At 55.3% G+C, this 18813-nt stretch overlaps 3 protein-coding genes and 1 pseudogene across 8 annotated transcripts; all 4 read right to left on the reverse strand.

The window, feature by feature from the left end:
• Positions 1–317: 317 nt before the first annotated feature.
• LOC118608500 lies at positions 318–436 on the reverse strand (annotated as a pseudogene).
• A 1783-nt stretch (positions 437–2219) lies between these two features.
• LAGE3 (L antigen family member 3) lies at positions 2220–4441 on the reverse strand. 2 transcript variants are annotated; one of them, XM_036227187.1, is made up of 3 exons: positions 4012–4441; positions 3524–3674; positions 2220–3301 (listed from the first exon to the last, which is right to left on the reverse strand). In XM_036227187.1, the coding sequence occupies exons 1-3, from the start codon at positions 4212–4214 to the stop codon at positions 3287–3289; spliced, it is 369 nt and encodes a 122-aa protein (XP_036083080.1). In that variant the 5' UTR covers positions 4215–4441; the 3' UTR covers positions 2220–3286. The 2 variants fall into 2 exon arrangements, with proteins under 2 accessions (XP_036083080.1, XP_015979495.2); XM_016124009.2 differs by having other exon boundaries at positions 3546–3674; positions 4012–4422.
• Positions 4442–10709: 6268 nt separating this feature from the next.
• On the reverse strand, positions 10710–13532 carry UBL4A (ubiquitin like 4A). The gene is made up of 4 exons (XM_016123771.2): positions 13397–13532; positions 13108–13213; positions 12677–12894; positions 10710–12562 (listed from the first exon to the last, which is right to left on the reverse strand). Exons 1-4 carry the CDS (start codon positions 13442–13444, stop codon positions 12452–12454), a joined length of 483 nt encoding a protein of 160 aa, XP_015979257.1. The 5' UTR covers positions 13445–13532; the 3' UTR covers positions 10710–12451.
• A 635-nt stretch (positions 13533–14167) lies between these two features.
• On the reverse strand, positions 14168–18030 carry SLC10A3 (solute carrier family 10 member 3). 5 transcript variants are annotated; one of them, XM_016123801.2, is made up of 3 exons: positions 17670–17966; positions 17278–17311; positions 14168–15963 (listed from the first exon to the last, which is right to left on the reverse strand). In XM_016123801.2, exon 3 carries the CDS (start codon positions 15823–15825, stop codon positions 14398–14400), a length of 1428 nt encoding a protein of 475 aa, XP_015979287.2. In that variant the 5' UTR covers positions 15826–15963; positions 17278–17311; positions 17670–17966; the 3' UTR covers positions 14168–14397. The 5 variants fall into 5 exon arrangements, with proteins under 5 accessions (XP_015979287.2, XP_015979311.2, XP_015979278.2 ...); XM_016123825.2 differs by lacking the exon at positions 17670–17966 and adding an exon at positions 16652–16711 and having other exon boundaries at positions 17278–17663; XM_016123792.2 differs by lacking the exon at positions 17670–17966 and adding an exon at positions 16652–16804 and having other exon boundaries at positions 17278–17663.
• Positions 18031–18813: the final 783 nt, after the last annotated feature.

An 18813-nucleotide genomic window follows, 5' to 3' on the forward strand; every position in this document is an offset into this window, starting at 1 on the left:
ACATGGGAGGCACCGGGATCCTGTTAATATATAAGGTGAGTCCTGTCCCGCTCTATCCAGTGGCTTCAGTGCATCCAAACTGCTTCATATATGACAACTCATTACTATCCCAGTTGTTTCTCCTTCGTGATGTGCCTACCTGCCTCTTATCCGCCCCCCTCCCCACAGAGCTGTTAAGGTAAAGCAGGTGGGGAGGAAGTGGAAGGCAATTTTCATTTATTTATATTTTAGCTGAAGCAACCCTTGGTTGACCTCACAGATTACAAGTACCTGGTCAGCTTATGATCCCTTATTTAAAACTTTTTTTTAATGTTTTATGCCTACAGCACCTGGTCTTCCTAGGTGGTCTCCCATCCAAATACTGACCAGGCCTGACCCTGCGTAGCTTCCAAGATCAGATGGGATCGGGCTTGTTCAGGTTGGCATGGCCATAGATGGAAGGCAGTTTTTAATAGAGTGATCGGGAATGGTATTTGAGTGTACTAGGTGACTACCTGGGGGAAGAGAGTACCAGATAGGAAAGAGGCAGTGCAAAGGCCCTGGGGTAGGAGTGGGCCTGGTGTGTCTCAGACAGGGAAGGGGCCAGATGTGCTGGATCGGAGTGAGCAAGGTAGGGAGGGCAGGAGACCAGTGGACGCGGGTGGGGAGTACAGTGGGCTTTCTTGGCCACTGGAAAGGCTTCAGCTGTGTTTCTGAGTGAGAGGGGAGCCCAGGGCGGGTTTGGAACAGAATTCCGTGACCTGACCTAGGTGTTAAGATCATCAGTGGCTTCAGCGGTCCATCCATGGGACAGCGTGGCAGACTGTGGTGATGGTTACAGGACCATCTGTGTTTGCCAAAAGTCCCAGACCCATACACCTAAAAAGGGGGACATTTACAGCGTAGGAATTAGACCTCACTAATCCTGACTTCAAATATAAACAAACTAAAAGGAGGTAAAAGACTGAAGAGAAAGTCGCATGATCCAGGATAAGGATTCAAGCTCAGGCAAAGGGAAGTCCCGGGGTGACGGCTGTGCAGGCAGCCTGGAGAGCCAGGCGGGAAGAGGAGAGAGCACACCAAGGAAAATGGTTTTAAAAATGACCATTTTGAGGTTGCAGAAGCTAAGCCAAAGAAGAACTAAACTAGGCAATTTTTAACCTCAGGGAAAAAAAGAAACCCCGAGGAGTGAATGGACCTATTTGGGGAGAAGGAGGCAAGAAAGCTGAGTGCATAGTGATGTAAAAAAGTTAAATTTTCATCTATCCATCAATATTTAAGAATGATTTCTTTTAAAAAAGTGGAAAGAGACCCTCGCTGTAGCCACTATAGGAGCTGCGTGCTACACGTGAGCTTCTTCATCGTCATCATCATGACCAGCGCCACCATCCCCATCGATGGCACCCCTCTCCCTCCAGCTCCCAACGTCAGCTCTCCACGTCCTCCGATGATGGGCTGTTCACGCACATGAGAGAGCAGGGACCGGGTTTACCCCGCCACTTACTCGAAAGACCCCCACCCACCCAGATGAAATGTATGAAGCCCAGGCTGTAAAGAAACCGGTGTCAGGCCGTGCGGGACAGTGATGTCTGGGACAGGAGAAGCAGGGTCAGCCCTGCATCTTCCCCAGCTGCCTGTCTGGAGAGGGAGTTTCCTGGCAGAGCCCCACGGACAGCCCCAGCCTGAAATTCTCCTCCTCAGCTGGAGCTGGGGGCAGAGGAGCGGGAGAAGGGAGCGAGGGAGCGGCAGGGGGAGAGGACCCTCGTGTCCGCAGAGGTTCCGCTGACTATTCCGGGAGGAGGACCCCTGACCAGCACAGCGCGTGAGGAAACTGCTGGAGACCGGATGGAGGACCACCCGAGAGGATGAAAGGTGACGATGCCCAGCGCTCGAGCGGGACGGGGACCAGCCGCGGTCCCCACCGGCCAGAATGGCAAACCTCACAGTTCGGGAGGCTTCGGGCAGAGGGCCCAGGAGGGTCTTGCCCCGGTAGTGCGGAGAAAAAGGACTCCAACTCTGAGAGGACCCACGTAGCAAATCTTCAGAGCCAGACTCTAAAGCATCCAGCTGTCTCCAGCATCCAGAACAAAGCCCCCCAATATGTCTAGGCCTACGAAGATATCCCGCACCCAAGGGAAAATCACGTCTGGCATCCGATCTAAAATTACCGGGCCTGGGAGAAGCAGGAAACCCGACCCAGTAAACGAGAAAAGATATTAACCAAACTGATACAAATCGAAAAGAATGTAAAACCACCTTTATTCTGGGAAAAAAATGATCATCTTAGAGAAAATCTGATGGCATCTATAAAAGAGCTGCTTTTCTACACTGACCCAAGACGAGGCCACTCAGCCCACAAGGCTCAGAGTCTAGTATTTCTAGGTTGTTTGCTTTTCTCATGCAAACTAAGTTTTAAAACTTTTTTTTTTTGCCAAGGAGGCATGGTGGTGACAAAGATGTGGGAAACCAGCATTGTGACAGGAAGGTACATTTTCTGGAGAGCAATTCTGTATTGTAGATTGAGAGTTTTAAAAAGTAAATCATAAATATTTAACTCAGTAAATCTACCTCTTGGAATCTATCTTAAGGAAACAATCATTCACGCAAAGATTTATATAGAATTCCATCAAGTCATTACCTATAACAGGACAAAAGTTAAAAATAATTTCAATGGTCAATAATTACATTATAATGTATTCTTTATGTCTCCATTTGATAACGCTTTTGAAGAATTTTGAGAAAGAGGAAAAGTTCATGTTAGATGAAAAGTCTCAATAAACATGCTACAGTTGCAAAATATTCTACATTGTGTATTATTTTATTATACACTTACTATATAAATACAGCTACAAAACTAAGGAAAGATTCCAAAATATTGACCAAAGGACAGGACCTATCTTCTGTCTTCTAAATTGTCCTGTTACCGTGGAGCGGTGGAATATCTGAATCCCAGACCTCCCCTCCAATCCTGGGACAAAGGCAAGAATATTAGGTGCCGTAGTTGAAAAGAAACTCAGGCATGGACTAGCAGCTCGGTTTATTTGCTGCAGGGCCAACGACTTAAGCACCAAACAAACCAAGTGGACCCCAAGTGCCCAGGGCCTCGTAATAAAGTGGCGACTATTGCAGGAATCACTGCTGTAGGAAGGGTCCATCGCCCAGGAGGTCACACAAGGTCGGGCTTCGCCCCCTTTTGCTAGCCCAGGCTCAGCGGGAGAGACGGGTTCCGAAGCGCCGCAGAGTCCGCATCACCAGGGAAAGCTGGTCGAGAAAGTTGAGGATGGAAATTCGGAGGAGGCCAGAATCTTCAGCTCTCCAGCGGCTAAAAGTGAGGAAGAAAGAAAATCAAGTTAAAGTTGGTGACCGCTCCCCTTCCCTGCTCTGCCCCTCAGGCATCCATTACACTGAAGCCTTTCGGGTCTGCATTACAAGACCCCCTTACGAGGCACCAAGTCCCTCCCCTAGACCTAAGCCTCAAGTGTCTCCGCGTCTCCAGCACGGCGCCTCTCAGCAGAGACCGGCCCTTACATCTGCCGCCACCCACCCCCGCTCCTTCTAGACCGTACACCGCCAGGACGCTGCCGTTCACTGTTAAGTCCTTCCGAACCACCTCTCGGTGGGGTTCTGCATCTGGGGCCAGGGACCCATGGGCGATGTCTGCCTCCAAGGGGGACGGGAACGACACTCGTAAGGCAATGAAGATTCAGTTAAGGCGCCATCCGCACCGTCTTTGTGTCTCAGGGACCCTCTGAGGACATCGCGACTAGTATCACCGCCTTCGGACGTTTTCCGCCCCCTCCAGACCACCCCTGGCCCTAATCCCCCCGCCCCCAAGCCACGCCGTTACTCCGCTGCTCTCATTTCTTCTCCCCTTCCAGACTCCGCCGGGGCCGTACACCCCCAAGACAGCCCTGGATCCCTCCGCTCCACTTTCCGCCCCGAGCCGCACGTCCCTCTGCACCCAACGCCCCCCACGCCACTGCGCCTCAGAAACCCCCAACGAGTTCCCTGCCGTCCCCTCAGGAAGGATACAAGATATGTAGTCGGTCTCCCGGTCTGCTGGCTGTGGTCTCGGCGTCTCTGCCCGGCCCTGGGACACTCTGTGCTCGCACGACAAGAGCAGCTCTGCCGGATGTGGCGCCGGCCGCGTCCGCGCTGTGGGGGATGCGGCGATCGGCCGGGCCGCCCTGGCCCAGCCTGCCTTGTGTCGCGCTGCCAGCGCCTGCCGCCTGCATGGCTGCCACGCTCAGCCCGGAGCCCGTCCTCGGAGCCGGGGTCTCACTGACTGCAGTCGCCTTGCTGTTTTCTGAAGTCCCGCCCCTTCGCGCTGACTCCGCCCCCGCAGATCTGCGGAAACCGAGGCCTACTGAGGGGGTTGAGCGCGTAGTGAGTTCGCACCAAAGCAACACTGCTCCGGACTCTCAGAGACTCTGTCGGGCATGAAAATACAGAGGCCGCCAGCATAAGCCCCGCCTTCTCGCGCGACTTGACTCCGGGGTCCCTGAGCAAACCCGCCCTGCCTTGCGCGCCCCCTACACCTCGTGTGGCTGGTTTCCCTCCCTGTCTTCTCCCTGGGCCCAGTGTCCCCAAGAGATGTGGCTCAACGTCCTTGCATTGATTTGCGGAGGGAGGTGGGGTCTGATAGCCCAGTAGGGATACTAATCTGCACCTCGCCCCCATCGTCGATGTAAATGAAGGCGCCAAACGGGGGTTTAAAGACCTACGACCCAATCGTATTTGCGTTTCAGAAAGAACAGTAAGTGGGCGGTGTGGAGGTCAAGCCTGCCAGCAGGGAGACCTGAACCGAGAGGTAAGGAAAGAAATGGTAGACACCTCAGATAAAGTGAGACAGAGCTAATGTCAAATGCGAAACATCAGAATGCAAAACTAAAATCCCAATTTAGTAAATATACATGCATTGAAATCTTAGAACAACACACCAAAATGTAAATACTCATTATCTCTATGTGATGGCATTGTAGGTGATAATTTTTTGTGTGTTTCTCCGCAAATATTCGGCAGTGACCTTATATGGTATTTTAAATCAAAAATAATTTTTTAAGAGTGACATGAAATTTCCGACCGTGATTGTCAGGTTAGTTTTCTATTTTCCTCCTTTGTAATCATCAGGAAGGACATAAAGCTGAGCTATATCTTCAAACCTGTTGGATTTTCCCTCAAAACAGACCCTAAATCAGCCCACTTCTCTCCCTCTCCATTGGTAGTCTCCAGGGGGAGCCACCACCTCTCCCTGAACTCCTTCAAAAGCTTCCTACCCGCCTTTCTTCTACACATTTTCCTTCGGAGCCTGCTCTTCACCCAGCAGAATCAGGTCTTATTTTTTAAATATAAATCATATTACATCTTTGCTTAAAATCCTAAAACGATTTTCTATTACCCTTGGAATCAAATCTAAACTTTTCGCTATAGCTTATGTCAGCTGATGGTCATTGGCGCCAATTCGATGCTAATCAGAATCCCCAATTTGAGCTGTGGTGAATGACTCTTTATTGGGTACAAACAGCTTAACTGTGACATGGTCCAGAACAACAACAGTGTTAGAGCTCAATTAAAAAGCAGTCCGTTGTGACACATCAGGGCTGTGAGGCGGCCCTGAGGTGAGGCCCCTGTCTGGCTAGACAGCTCTGTTCTGCTCTGCTTTGCCTGTTCCAGTCCACTTCAATCTGTTCCACCTGCTCTTCTCCACTCTGGTTCAGGAAGACATCTTAGGTATTTTGTCTTCAGTATTTTGGCTCCAGCACGGGAAATACAACTCTTCAGTCTTTCCTTGGAAGGGAAAATGTGTATTTCAAGACAAAAGTCTCCGCCCCTGGTCCCCGATTGGTCTGTTATTATGCAAATGAGGACTCCAAGTCCTCACAGTGTGATTGGTCCACAAAACACCGTTCTGATTGAATAGAATGGAGCTGCTCTGATTGGTGGATGAAGTTGCTGATGAGGCTATAGTTGCATAGCTCCAATTGGATGAAGAAAGCCTCAGTCCTATTGGTTTAAACAGGATTTCAGGAACTCCTTTATAAGAGCTGGTTCAGGCGACAGGAACTGAGGGCAGGCAGGCAGTACAAGCAGGCTTCTTCCTGAAGTGTGGCTTGTGTGAGAGGATCCTGTTTAGAAACAGCTACTAGGCTCTGTTTTTAATTTGAGCTCAGTTAGCCACTAGAAGCCTTTCTTGGGAGGTATCTTCTTTCTCAGGGTCCACACTTCTAAAAGCCCCGGGTGACTTGGCTCCCAACTTCTCCATCCTCTACCCTCACCTGCCTCCTTTCTAATTCTCTGCAGCCTCTGGGGCCTTTTCTCTGCTCCTGACCAGGGGTGATCTGCCCCTGCACTTACTCTTCTATTAGAGACTGTCTCTAAAGCTTCCCATGGCTGTCTTCTTCTTATCATTAGAATCTTGGCTCCAGTGTCACCTCTGAGAGGATTTCTGGATCACAAGTCTAATGTACTACCCCCAGGCATGCTTCATCACAGTTACCCATTTTAATTTGCTGTGTAACATTTCTAATATCCTGAAATTATCATCTTGCTTTGTCCGCTTCTATGCCATTGATATATCATCTCTGGTACCTTTTTCTGTGGTTCATTGCAGTTTATGCAATAGGTAGTTTGTTGCTCATTGAATGAAACAGTGTTACAAAGTACAAAACTCAATCGCTATCTTAGAGGCAGCCATCTGCTGTAGCAAGTTACTTCACAAATATGAAGTAACATGAACAAAGTTACACACTGTAACATATTTGGCAATAGAAAGTTTTGGACACAATCTGTCCATTAGCAAGGAATTGGTGAAATAAATAGTGATACATTCATACAATAGTCTTAAGAAGCAGTAAAAAAAAATAAATGAAAATCTTTAATAAAAATTCAAAGGTTTCCAGGATTTGTTATGTGAAAAAAGCAGAGTGCAAGGACACACACACACTCACAGACACACATACTTATTGGGGGAAAAGAGACACAGAAAGGAGAAACCCAAAACTATTTAAAATGATCACCTGTAGGAGGCTGACATGGGTATGGGATTTCTTGGAATATAACTTTTTGCGTAGTTTTGTCTTTGAACCAGGTAAATATTTTACATGTCCAAAAGTACATTTAAGAGTGAAAAATCAAATGTTGAAATTGAATAAAAGCAAAAACAAATGAGCCTCACAGCATATCCAATTTATAACAAAAGCACACAGAGAAAATAATTCAGGCGCCCTTTAAACGCAGCTGTCTGACCGTACTGCCTTCATGGGAAATAGTCTAAGGACAAAAGGCACTGGCCTTACTTTCGGGATGTTTGTTGTCAGCAAGGGTAGTGATGAGGTGATTGTGAAGCTATTTGGGTGTATTTTAAGACAGACCCTATCTGGTAGAACAAATGAGTAAATATATCGATGCTGTTGGGAACGAGAATTCTCAATGTGGAATAAGGGAAGGTAAGAAAGAACTGTGATGCTGGAGATTGCAGTATGAACTCTTAAAAAATATATTTCTGAGTTTTGTCCAGTGAACAAGTCTAGAAGTAATGACACCCCAGTAGCGATGAGCACACCCTGCACTTGGACCTTGGTTTTCTTGATACCATTCTCCACTAAAAGGAACCGGAGCTCCTTGGAGAAATGGCTGTTTCTAGGGCTCGGGCAGGAAAAAATACAAGATGAGCCTGGAGCACCTTGTAGAGCCGGAAATAAGGGAGTGCTTTAAAAATAAAAGGACGAGCATATTAAAGGGACACAGGAGTAAACTGGGAAGAACCAAAGCTAGAAGAATTTGAGCATCCAAAAGATATTAAACCTTTTGGAGAGGAGTATGCCTGGAAGGGGGCACCAGGGAAGATGCTGGAGTGCTGTCAATGGTCTATATTTTGATCTGGCGGGAACAGATACATCGGTATATTCACTTTAAAAAGTTCATTGAGCTGTATAGTGATGATTTATGCACATTACTGTATGCATGCTACAGTCCAATAAAAATGACACTTTGGATTCTAAGTTGTTAATTTAAAAAACCACCAGTGCGTCCACTGTGATAATTAAGAGAGAAGGAAAAAAGGAGAAATATAAACTAATAATTGTACAAAGAAAAAGAGTATCAGAAAACCACCATGTGCAGCCACTGAGGCAATTCATTTAGGCAAGAATCATCCTTGGATAATAAAATCATTAGATAAATGTTGTTGGAGAACAGGATATTCACAGGGTCTCAAGGTTTTACCCCAGATTACTTGCAAATTAGGCAGGAAAAATGCAGTTTTGCAACAGAGAGACCTGGCAGCCTCCACTTTGATCACGTGATCAAATCAGCCAAGCATCCCCAATAGTGGGACAGCCTGACCCCAGTGCCTCCTGGGGGCAGGGGAAGGGGGAAGGAGAAAGACGCAGCATCCCCTTGGCGACACTCTCGTCAAAACGCTTAAGCTGAACCTAACGAGGAAGGAATCAGGTAAATCCAGACTCTGGAACATTGTACAAGGCGACTGCTCTGGACTATTTTAAAAATATCGTTGCCTGATTGCCTCCTATGGAGAAGGGAGAGTTGGGAGAGGCAAAGGTGGCCTCCTGCTTCCTGTCGTTAAAAGCCCAGGTGAGTGGCATCGCCATTCATTGAGGCAGGCTGATGTTGGGGGGCAAGAGGGAAGGGACTTCGTCTCCCAGTCCCAGGGCCACCAGCATTTGGGATGCGGCAGGCACTCAGTGACTGCAGAAGAGCCAGAAGCTGTCTGGGAATCACACCCTAGAGATGTGGCCTGGAGCTCAGGGGAAAGGGCTGGGATGAGCCTCAGACACCAGAGCGAGGGTGGACAGTCCCCCCTGGGAGTGATATGGAGAAAGAAGGGCTCCAGGGACAGAGCCCTGGAGCCCCCCAACGTTAAGAGGCGGGGTGTGTGTGTGTGTGTGTGGAGGAGGAAGAATCAACAAAGGAGCCAGAGGAGTGGGCAGTGCAGTGAAAGAAAAAGCAGGAAAGTGAGGGTGGAAGAGGGCGGGGAATGAGGGATGCTAGAGTCATCTGGTCACCCTGAGGCCGGGCGTGTGCACGGGTTGGGGAGGGGGTCAAGTCCCCAGAAGCTTAGGGAGGCCCCTCCAGCTGGACCATAGAGGCTGTCTCAGGGCAGCTGTCTCTTCTGCAGGCTTTTCAGGACCTGGAGGTCTGAGGTCCTCCACAGCTGTCACATCTGAGCTGGGAGTGCCTGGCCTGGGTTAGCAGTGCCCCCTGTTGGACCTATTGGAGCTGGCAAGGCGTGGTTCAGGCCAGACCTGGATGGGAGGCCTGCAAGGCACCAGCGAATCGTGGGCACAGCTAATCTGTAACCTGGGCACCACCAACTCAACAAACCCACCCCAAAGCAAACGCTACTCTCCTCTGACTCCTCCCTGGGCCCTTGAGAAATGGCACCACAAGCATCTCAGTCTAGGTGCTAGGCCTTTTCTGTCAGAGGCCACCACTCATTCTGCCTTTTCCTAGTGATAGTGCGATCATGGCAGGCCTGCAAGCTGAACCACATCCCTGGGGGGCATGGACTGCCCGAGGCCCCTCCTTGAGAGGCAGACGATGGGCCTCAGGGGCCCACGGTGGGCGAGGGCCCACCTCTCAGGTGGACATTTGCCTAGGAGGGACGCAGCACCTACAGGGACACAGCACCTGCAGTAAACATTCTGCCGCCCATTGAAAGATGTCATCATTTGGGGCCTGCAGGTGTACGTGGGGCCATCCCCAGACTCCAGGCGCAAAGGTGGTGTGTGGCCTGTGGCTGCTCCATCTTCATTCACGTGGAGTCCCTAGCCTCCTCTCATGATGGCACAAGGCCTGGACCAGAACCTCCCCGCCCCTCCCCAGCTGGGCCTCCCATCTCTCATCCCTGCAGCATATCCTCCCTCTCCTGCCTTCCCGCGGCCAACCCGCCCTTCCCCGCCCTGCTACACACGAACTTCTGAAATGAGGGGTCCCCAGTTACCATCGCCGCCTCCTTCCCTCCCCGCTGAAGTTGCTTCTCGCCCCTAACGTCACCAACAATCTTCCTGTTACTAACACGGAGGAGACTCCGTCCCACCCTCACTTTGCCTCTTGGCAGCACCGGACAACATCCCCGCTCCGGTAGCCATTCTTGGCTTCTGACTCCAAGTTCTCCCTGTGGCCTCTACTGCATCGCCAGTTGGTAAAGATCCTCAAGGCCCGGTCCTCCCCCATCTTTTTGTGCCGCACTCTCTGGGAAGCCACCTCTTCCATCATCGTAGCTTCTAGGATGTCCTGTTGACAGGTAGCTCCTGAGTGTCATCGTTGAAGGCTACAGAGGGCTCCACACTCAGAGTGGGCCTGGTCCCAGTCAGCTTCCTTCGGTGGGGCTCCCATCATACACCCTGGAGACTCCACTGTGTCCACATCCAGCCCCGTCTCCCCGCTGAGTTCTTGACCCCGTGTCAAACTGCCCAGCAGATGGCTCCTAACCACCAGATGGCTTTGTCACCCCCGAGCTGGGAGCCACTGGCACAAGGGACTCAACAACGACCATCTCTAGGGTCTAAAACGTGCATCTGCGAGTGTCACTCCCCTGCAGTGGACAGCTGCTGTTTGGGGGCACCATTCAGCCCTCCCCGAGGACCTGGCTTTTGTCGAGAATGTCTCTCCCCCTCCCACAGACCATAGGTGTCCAGAGACTGGCCTCCCACCACGCGCCCCGCCCCACCCCACCCCCAGCCAAAATGATTGGAGGCATGACCCAGTTCTGACCAATGAAAGGACAGCATTTATTTGCTGGGGGCGTCCGGGAAAGAAGCTACACTATGGGGCGCGAAGGTGCTCCTTGCTGGAAGGTGCTCCCTGCTGGCTGTGAGTGAGGGATTCAGTGGAAGCTGCAGGCAGCCAACTTTGGATCCTGAGGCGGCGGCCTGGGACGAAGCAGACACTGCAGAGTGCAGAGGGGAGGTAGGAAGAAACTGGGTATTTGGTGAAATTATTCATCTGCTGCCAATACCCCTGGACTTCTTAGTTTTGTAAACCAGTAAGTTTCCTTTATTGTTTAAACCAATTTCCCTTATGGTTAAACCAATTATTGGAAACCGAAAGCAGCCTAGCTAATATAGTTCTTTTTGGATCAAAGTCAAAGTCTCACATTCACCTTTAGTGCTATTTAAAATTTCAACATGAACTTCCTGACTCAAAATAAATGAGAGCCAAGTCTATCACACGAGCCGCCAGACCACATAGGCTCCTAAGCGGGCCCAGCTCTCAGGTGAGGCCAGGGGCTTCCGTTTGCTCTTCAAAGCCTTCGCCCCTCGGGCTTGTCATCTCAGCCCAGAGACTCAGCATTCGCCCAAGGCCTGGGCAGGAGGGTCTCGGACAGGGAGGGTGGTGGGGCTGGAGCATCCTCCCGTGCACATGGCTCCCTTCCAGCCTCACCTGCACTGGGCGCCCTCCTCCAAGAAGCAGCTGCCTAGATGACCTCTAATGCCCACACACCAGGCAGGGTGGGAGGACCAGTGCCACCGGCCCGTGCTTCTGCCCCCTCCCTGGCACCCCCAGATCCCTCTCAGGCAGCGAGGGTGTGCAAGGCGAAACCCCCGCGCACACGTGTCAGGGAAGGGTCCGCTTCTACACTGTGGGTGAACACACGGTGCGGGGGCCTGGCTGAGGCCTGGCTCTGCCACCGCCTTGCTGTCACCTGTCGTCTCCAAGGAGCAAGAACTGCCTGCGTCCAGGGAGAGACAAGCAGAGGGGGTGCTCAGGGAAGACCTGTGACAGGAAGGGCCGGGAACCCCCATCTCTGGGCCACGCTTGGCTAACGCTTGGCTTTTGGCCTCAGTCTGTTTGCGGAACACAAAGGGGGGTGACTGCTGTAGACACCGCCCTCCCCCTGGGGGCTGGGGTAGGGATGAAGGAAATCGAGGTTTAAGGAGCGGCCTCACTGGGCAGTCAATGGCTGGGGACCAACACAATACAGGGACTTGCCTGAGGTCACACCACAGAGCTGAGCGATGTTCATCCCCGACTCCCCAACCTGCTTTTCCTTCATCGAGCGCACACTGGTGGCAGCAGCTGAGGGGGCCCAGGGCGGGCGGTCACTTGGCCTCCTGCCAATACCAGACCTGCCAGAGGTCTGGAAAGGAGTCACTTGAGGGTTTATTCTCAGTGGGCTAAACACAAAATGCCAAAGCCCATCCCTCGGAATCTTCTGAGCAGCCCCTTCCTCCTTGTCATCCTGAGGCACTTCTAGAAGCTGGCTCGAGTCGGATTCTGGCTCCCCCGCTTCACTGCTAGGAGCCTGGGCTGTCTCACCTCCTGTGCAAGGTGCGGGAGCAAACCCAGGTCAAGTGCTTTGAGTGGTGCCTGGCACCTAGCAAGAGCTGGGTACAGGTACCTGGGTACCTGCCAGCTATTATTATTATGAGCCAAATTGCAACATGAGAACACATTTAATGCTACATGCAGCTTGCAGCCTGGCCAGGTTCGTCCCCACACTCCATGAATCCTATTTGGAGAACCCTTTCTCCATAGCTTCAGTGACTTCGGGGTGCAGGAAGCGGCTAGCTAAACGTTCGATGTCATCCAGGGTCAGGCGGCTCAGGGACCTCTCATAATCCTGAGGAGAAAAGGCCAGGAGGGTTCAAGGACTGCCGGCGGGGGTACACAGGGACAGAGGCAGGGGCTGGGAGCAGCTCGGACAAGAGCGGACGTCTGGGGCTACCCTTCTCACCCTCTGTAGCTGATCCAGGACTCTGCTGGCATCTGCGGCACTGAAATGGCGGGCCAAAACTTTGGCGATCAGCTGCCAGGCCGGCGGGCGTGGGGGTGGGGCCTCGGCCAGTCTGCGGGCGGCTGCGCTTTCTTCCAGCAGCACCTTCTCCAGAGGTTTGACCACTAGGTTGAGCTTGGAATTGGGCCCAATGCTGTAATCGGAGAGTCTTTTCCCATCTGCCAAAAAGAGATGGATGAAGTCGTTACCCACAGAGGTGGGGGTGGGCTCAGGGAGTGCTGCGGCGTCTGGCTCAGGAGGGTTCCGCCACCGCCGCGAGGGTCAAGTGGGCGATCGATGTTCCATCTATCACACTGCCGCCCTGGCTCGGCCTGGACACCCCGTCCCCCGACTTCCTGCGGGGCTCCCTGGCCGTCTCCTCTCCCCGTTACCTGCCAGGGCCTTGCCCTTGAACAGCAGCCGCTGCTGGCGCACGGGGACGTTCAGCTTTTCGGAGACCAGATGTTTCAGTGTGGACACCAGCTCGTCCTCCGACACCTGGCCGGGCCGAGGGTGGGAACAGGGGTTGAGCCCGCGGGCCCGGCCGAGGGCTCCTCTCCCGGCCTCCCCGGCGTGGCTGGCCCGCCCGCTGCGTCCCAGCCCTCGGCCCGGCCCTGCGCCCGGTGGGGGGAGGGGGCGCGAGCGCTACCCGGCCGGGCGGCGGGGACGCCGCCACGCTACCTGCAGGCTGCACTCGCGGCCCTGGAGCGCCTTCACCGTTAGCTGCATGACGGCCGCGGCGGCGTCGACTCCCGCCGGTGCGCACCCCGACTGCCCCCCGCCGTGCGCCGCCGCCCCGGGCGCGCGCCGGAACCGCCCGCCGCCGCCGGAAGCAGCGAGAGGGGCGCGCCCGGCGCCCCGGCCCCGCCTCCGGCCCGCCCCGACCCTGTCATTCCCGGAGGAGGAGTCCTCTCGGTGTCCCGCCCGGGCTGACGGGTCCCCCATGGTGACGGCGCCGCGGGGCCGCGAGGATGGGGAGGAGGACCGAGCTAGGCCAGGTGGGCTTCGGAGGGGAGCTGGGGCTTGGGAGGAGGGAGGCCCGGGAGCCCGCTCGCCCCGCCTACGGCCGGGACCGCCCTGCATCCCCAGCCCGCGGGTGGAGCAGGTCTGAGCAGTCGCCGAGTCTCCCGAGTCCACAGAGGGCCCCGCCTTGCCCAGCTTGCCCCACCGTCCAGGGGCCTTCTGCCTCCTCCTCTCTCGTCGGGAGGCGGAAAGACAGCTGAGCTTGGGAGCGGGCCTCTGCCCTCAGCCTCCCGGCGCTCCTTCTAGAACAGAGAGGTCCACCTGTCACAGAGAGAGGATGCCTGGGGAAGGAGAGCTGAGAGAGGAAGTCTGTGGCACAGGTCACCGTGTCACCCAAGTCAGTCCTCCACCCTGGTCCACACTTACTCAGTCACACCCTTCCTACCCCCTCCCCCAGGCCCTAAAGGGCAAAGATCGGAAGGAACCAAGCTTGTTTTTCTCTTTTATTGAAATATATTTTGTGGGCGGTGCCCACCTACCTAACTCTGCATGGCCTCTTTGGCACTGAAAGCTGGAGAATAAAAAACCAGTAAAAAAAATAAGCCTGGATTTTTCTGAGTGCATAGTGCATGAGAACTAAAGGCCTTTGGTACACAAGAACTGTGGGACAGTGGGTGGAGGGTGGGGGCTAGGGGTGGCAAAAGCTCGACCCAGGGGCCTCAGGGAACTGGGCACAGGCTGCTGTAGATGAAGTGGCCAATGACCAAGGCCAGCATCTCCGAGGTGCCGCTCAGTGCCACAATGAAGGGGGCCTGGGAGGCGTAGTTGGCTTGAAGGCGGCGGAGGGACAGCTGCAGCATGGCCAAAGCCAGCAGGCTGTTCTGCATCCCTACCTCAAGGCTGACCGTCCGCCGCTGGGCCACTGGCAGCTTTAGGCATGTGGCCAGGCAGTAGCCCACCAGGAGGCCGACCAGGGGCACGGTGATGCCCACTAGCACGATGGGCAGCCTGACGCCCGCCAGGATGAAGACCCCCATGCGGTAGGCCAGGAAGAGGCCTCCCAGAAGCAGCACAAAACTGAAGGGCTTGATGACCTGCAGCAACAGCTGAGAGAGCTTGGGGAGCTTGGACTTGATCAGCACGCCTGCTGCGATGGGGATGGCGATGAACAGCAGGCTCCCCAGGATCTTGGAGATGGGCACATGGAGTGTTTCGTGGATGCTCAGCAGGCGGCTGTAGATGGCTGAGGACAGTGGCAGGAAGCCAGTGGCAGCCACTGTGGAGATGAAAGTCATGGAGATGGCCAGGGTGACATCCCCTCCAAGGAGGAGGCTGAAGAGGTAGCTCCCCCCACCTCCGGGCGATGAGCAGGTGATGATGAGGCCCAGAGCCAGGGCCTTGGGCAGCATGAAGACCTTGGCCATCAGGAAAGCATAGAAGGGCATGACTAGGAACTGGCCCAGGAGGCCCAGCAGCATGGGCTGGGGGCTCTGCAGGAGCCCCTTCAGAACCTCAAGCTCCACTTTGCACCCGAATGAACACTTGTTGACAAAGATAAGAGGCAGGAGCAAGTAGAGTATTGGGTTCTCCGAGAAGTGGACCAGGTCGGCGCCGAGTGTGGTGGGGGTGTCTTCCGCAGGGGACACTTTGATGCAGAAATCTCTCCGCTCGTCGATCAGCATGGGTGGGGTCTCATGGGGATCCACAAGCTGGATGTGGAGCGGGGCTAGCCCGGGCAGGCCTGAGTGGATGCTCACCACAAAGCTGCCCCCACTGCCCCAGGTTATGGCACTCACATTCTTGATGGTCAGCACCTCTGGGTCCAGGGAGGTGACCCTCAGCGTGGGGCTGGGCCCTGGCCAGGTGCTCTGACTCGGGTACTGGCTCGAGATCACAATGATGCCCTCGCTCTCCTCTGGGAACTCGAACTCCACCACGGAGCCATCCCCAATGCTCAGGTAGCGGCCCCCTGGAGGTGGCCCAGGATGGCTCAGAGCCATGCTGAGGTTGGCATGGGTAGTTCCCTGGGCCCCCCACGGCAGGCTGAGAAGCAGCAAGGCAGCCCTGAGCATCCCTAAGGGGGCTGTGCAACCACTTCCGCCTCCCAGGCCAGGCCATGACTGAGAATCACCCCTCCTAAACACCATGGCTCCTCCCGCAGGATGGCGTGCCTGGGCCCTCAGCTCCTTAGGACAGCAGCTGCACAGGTGCCTTCGGGTTGTCTTGAGAAGGGTGCATGGGTGGGGTCTGGTCCTGTGCTGTCTTCCTTGATGGCAGGGCTCTTCCTGAGGAGGAGGGACACACATAGGTGGCTGGTGAACGTGAGCAGCAGTGAGCCCAGGAGCACGGGAACCTGGAAGCCCACTGCTGAGAGACTCAGCAGGGGCCCTGGCCCCAAGCCTGGGAAGGGAAAGGCAATGCCTAGTGCTGGCCCTTGAGTGCCATCTGGCTGTCCCCTCCCCTAGGACATCTGCCTTGAGCTTGCCGTCCCTCACCCAGAGGGGCCACCTGCACATAGGAGTTCCTGCTCAGCCTGCCTACACCTGCCGACCTCCCTGGGCTCACCTCCAGCACGGTCGCGCTGTAGAGATGTCCTGACATGAAGGGATTTGGAAAAGCCACCCCCAATCCTGTCACCACTAGCCTGCTCCCCACTGGCTTCAAGACACAGCTACAGTGGGCCGGCGGCAGTGCCATAACCAGGATGAAATCTCTGAGGGACTGCCAGGGGCGACAAGGAGACAAGACCAGGGAGAGCAAAGGGTGGTGACGGGGAAGGCTGGCTCAGGCCAGATCCGAGAGGCCCTCAGAGAACAGGTTAGGGCATTTGAGTGCCATCTGTCAGGCAGAGAGCAACTGGCAGAGTGCATGGGCAGCAGTAGGTGGCCATCGGGCCAAAGGCCCCAGGGACTGATGTCCACCACCGACATGCAGTTGTGAGCAGTGCTGCCGTAGCTACCTGGCCTATCCTACCTGTCGACAGTGGTGCGAGGGGGTTCTGGCAGCGGAGCAGGTCCCCTCTCCCCAGAGTTGCTGGAAGGGGCAGCAGGAGGGCCACATGTCTTCGAGGGGGCTTCTCCTTCCGTGAGCGCTCCCACTCCCCTGGCAGCCCCGGAGTTTGAGCCCCTAGAGCCGCCGTGTCACATCTCAGAGGCTCTGCTCGTGTCACATCTCAGAGGCTCTGCTCGCAGTCCTGGGGCTCCTCCCACACCCACATACAATCCTGCCACGGCCTGGAAATCCCTGAGTGTTTCTAGGGGGGTGGGAGCCTCAGGGTGAACGGAGGAGGTTTGCCTACTTCCACTTCTCGATTTGGGGGGCCCCACCCTATTGTCACATCACCTGATGGCTCTGGGGCAATCAGGATTGGAACAATGGTTTTTCATCACTAGTTGTTGGTTGCCTCATGCCCTGTCCTGTCCCAATCCTGGGAGAGGCCAGGGCCTCTCTAAATCCTGCGGGTCCTTGACCCTGGTCTCCCTCATCCCAGACTGGGGGGCAGGGGAAGTACCAGGTGGCGGGCTCCTCTGTGGGAAAGTCTCCCCTCTACCCCTCTGGGATGCCATGGCCTCTGCTGGTTTGGAGTTTGGGTCACTTACCCTAGAGGCTTTGGTCCAGCCTTGGGTCCCACCGCTGAAGAGGGAGGCCGGAAAACCAGAGGGAGTGTAAGGAGCAAAGTGGAGGGGAGTCACAGGGAAAGGATGAAGGCGCCCGGGACCGAAGCCCCCCGGGGGGCGTGAATCACTTCGGAAGGGAGAAGAGGCTAAGGGCCATCCACCCTGATCCTTCCCGAACAGCGGGTAGCTCTGTCTGAGTCACTGAAAGAGGGGTCTGGCCCAGATCTGACATCATTTCTGCTTGAAGGGCCAGAAGAGTTTGAACAGATGCACCCCAAGGCAGGGAAGGGAACCCCGGGCGGCCGCTTTTTCCACAGCGGCCGAGTGTTCGATGTTAGGGCAGTTGGCAGTGCTGACGCGGGGCCCCTCCCTACCTGGGAGTCTGGAAGTTGCAGGACTGGGCACGGGCAGAGCTCGGGCGTGAACCCGGGAGGGAGGAGGGGGAGGGGGGCGCGCCGCTGCCGGGCTCGCGCTACTGCCCCGCGGCTGGCAGGCCGGCGATCCGCCTGGCGGTCCCGGGGTCGCGGTGGAAGGGCCCTCACGCTACTCCCAGGCCCCGCGGCCGCTCCAGGCCTCACAAACGCGGGGCGGCGGCCCTTCCCCGCCGGGCCCGGCCGTCTGCTCGGGTGAACACGGAGCCGGGCCGGGGCCGGCCCTTTCAGGACCGAGGCTCTCACCTGCCGCCACAGCCCCTCAGCTCGGCGCCGGCGCCAGCGCCAGCCGGGCGGGCGGACGCTGGCGAGCTCGGCCGGCCTGGGCCCCGCCCCGGCCCCGCCCCGTCAGTCGAAGCCCCGCCCCCAGCCCACCGAGGCTCCGCCTCGCGCGCTCGCCCCGCTTTCCCCCGCGGCGGCCCAGTCACCTCTCCCGGCCTGGGCGGGTTCCGACCGGAGGTGACGCATCTGGGACCCTCGAGCTGGCGTGGGCGCACGGGCCTGGCCGCCTTCCGGGTCGCAGTTATTCGGTGCCGTGCACAGCCTCTTGCAGTGCCGGTGCCGCTGTTCAGACTCTTCTGTGATCGCTGCCTTGGCGACACGCTCCGGGTAGGGGCCCCAGTCATTCCCAAACACACAGGCGCAGCCGTTAGCAGTGCTGGGATGCCCGGGGTCAGGGTTTCGGCCACGTTCCCTCTCTGGGCGCCCAGCCCCGTGCCTGGAGGGCCGTGTCCAACCAACCCGGACTCCAAATCCCAGGCTTGGCCTAGTTAGTTTCACCTTCCTTTGTTCTAACATTGACCGAGTGCCTTTTTCCCCACTGTGGCTTATCAGTGGACTTGTTCCTGAGCGCTGCAGGGCAACTGCGTTCGGTCTGCCGGCGCCCCCACTGTTCCAAAAGAACCTCTTGTCCCCGCTATGATGGAAGCCAGTAGTGGTCCCCGAAGTTCCCAGTACTTGCCCCGGGGAGATGCACAAAGACACGTGGTGGAGAATGTCTAAAAAAACCATATCATCTCTACTTTTAATTTTTCAAATCAATAATAACTTTATAATTTTAACAAAAATCGATTAATTTAAACTGATT

This window comes from Rousettus aegyptiacus, unplaced genomic scaffold (genome assembly GCF_014176215.1).
Source record: "Rousettus aegyptiacus isolate mRouAeg1 unplaced genomic scaffold, mRouAeg1.p scaffold_m13_p_9, whole genome shotgun sequence".
Classification (NCBI taxonomy): Eukaryota; Metazoa; Chordata; class Mammalia; order Chiroptera; family Pteropodidae; genus Rousettus; species Rousettus aegyptiacus.

What these genes read in the sequence shown, in the direction of transcription:
- LAGE3 (XM_016124009.2), bottom strand. Translation starts at nt 4,214, where the DNA reads ATGCAGGCGGCAGGCGCTGGCAGCGCGACACAAGGCAGGCTGGGCCAG. An exon ending in GGAGACCGACTACATATCTT is followed by an intron (nt 3,675 to 4,011) that starts GTATCCTTCCTG and finishes CTGAATCTTCAT; the next exon opens with TGCCTTACGAGTGTCGTTCC. An exon ending in AACGGCAGCGTCCTGGCGGT is followed by an intron (nt 3,302 to 3,545) that starts GTACGGTCTAGA and finishes CCTCACTTTTAG; the next exon opens with CCGCTGGAGAGCTGAAGATT.
- UBL4A (XM_016123771.2), bottom strand. Translation starts at nt 13,444, where the DNA reads ATGCAGCTAACGGTGAAGGCGCTCCAGGGCCGCGAGTGCAGCCTGCAG. An exon ending in CAAGGGCAAGGCCCTGGCAG is followed by an intron (nt 12,895 to 13,107) that starts GTAACGGGGAGA and finishes TCTTTTTGGCAG; the next exon opens with ATGGGAAAAGACTCTCCGAT. An exon ending in TCCTGGATCAGCTACAGAGG is followed by an intron (nt 12,563 to 12,676) that starts GTGAGAAGGGTA and finishes TTTTCTCCTCAG; the next exon opens with GATTATGAGAGGTCCCTGAG.
- SLC10A3 (XM_016123792.2), bottom strand. Translation starts at nt 16,738, where the DNA reads ATGTGGCCCTCCTGCTGCCCCTTCCAGCAACTCTGGGGAGAGGGGACC. An exon ending in CCTCGCACCACTGTCGACAG is followed by an intron (nt 15,964 to 16,651) that starts GTAGGATAGGCC and finishes CCTCCTCCTCAG; the next exon opens with GAAGAGCCCTGCCATCAAGG.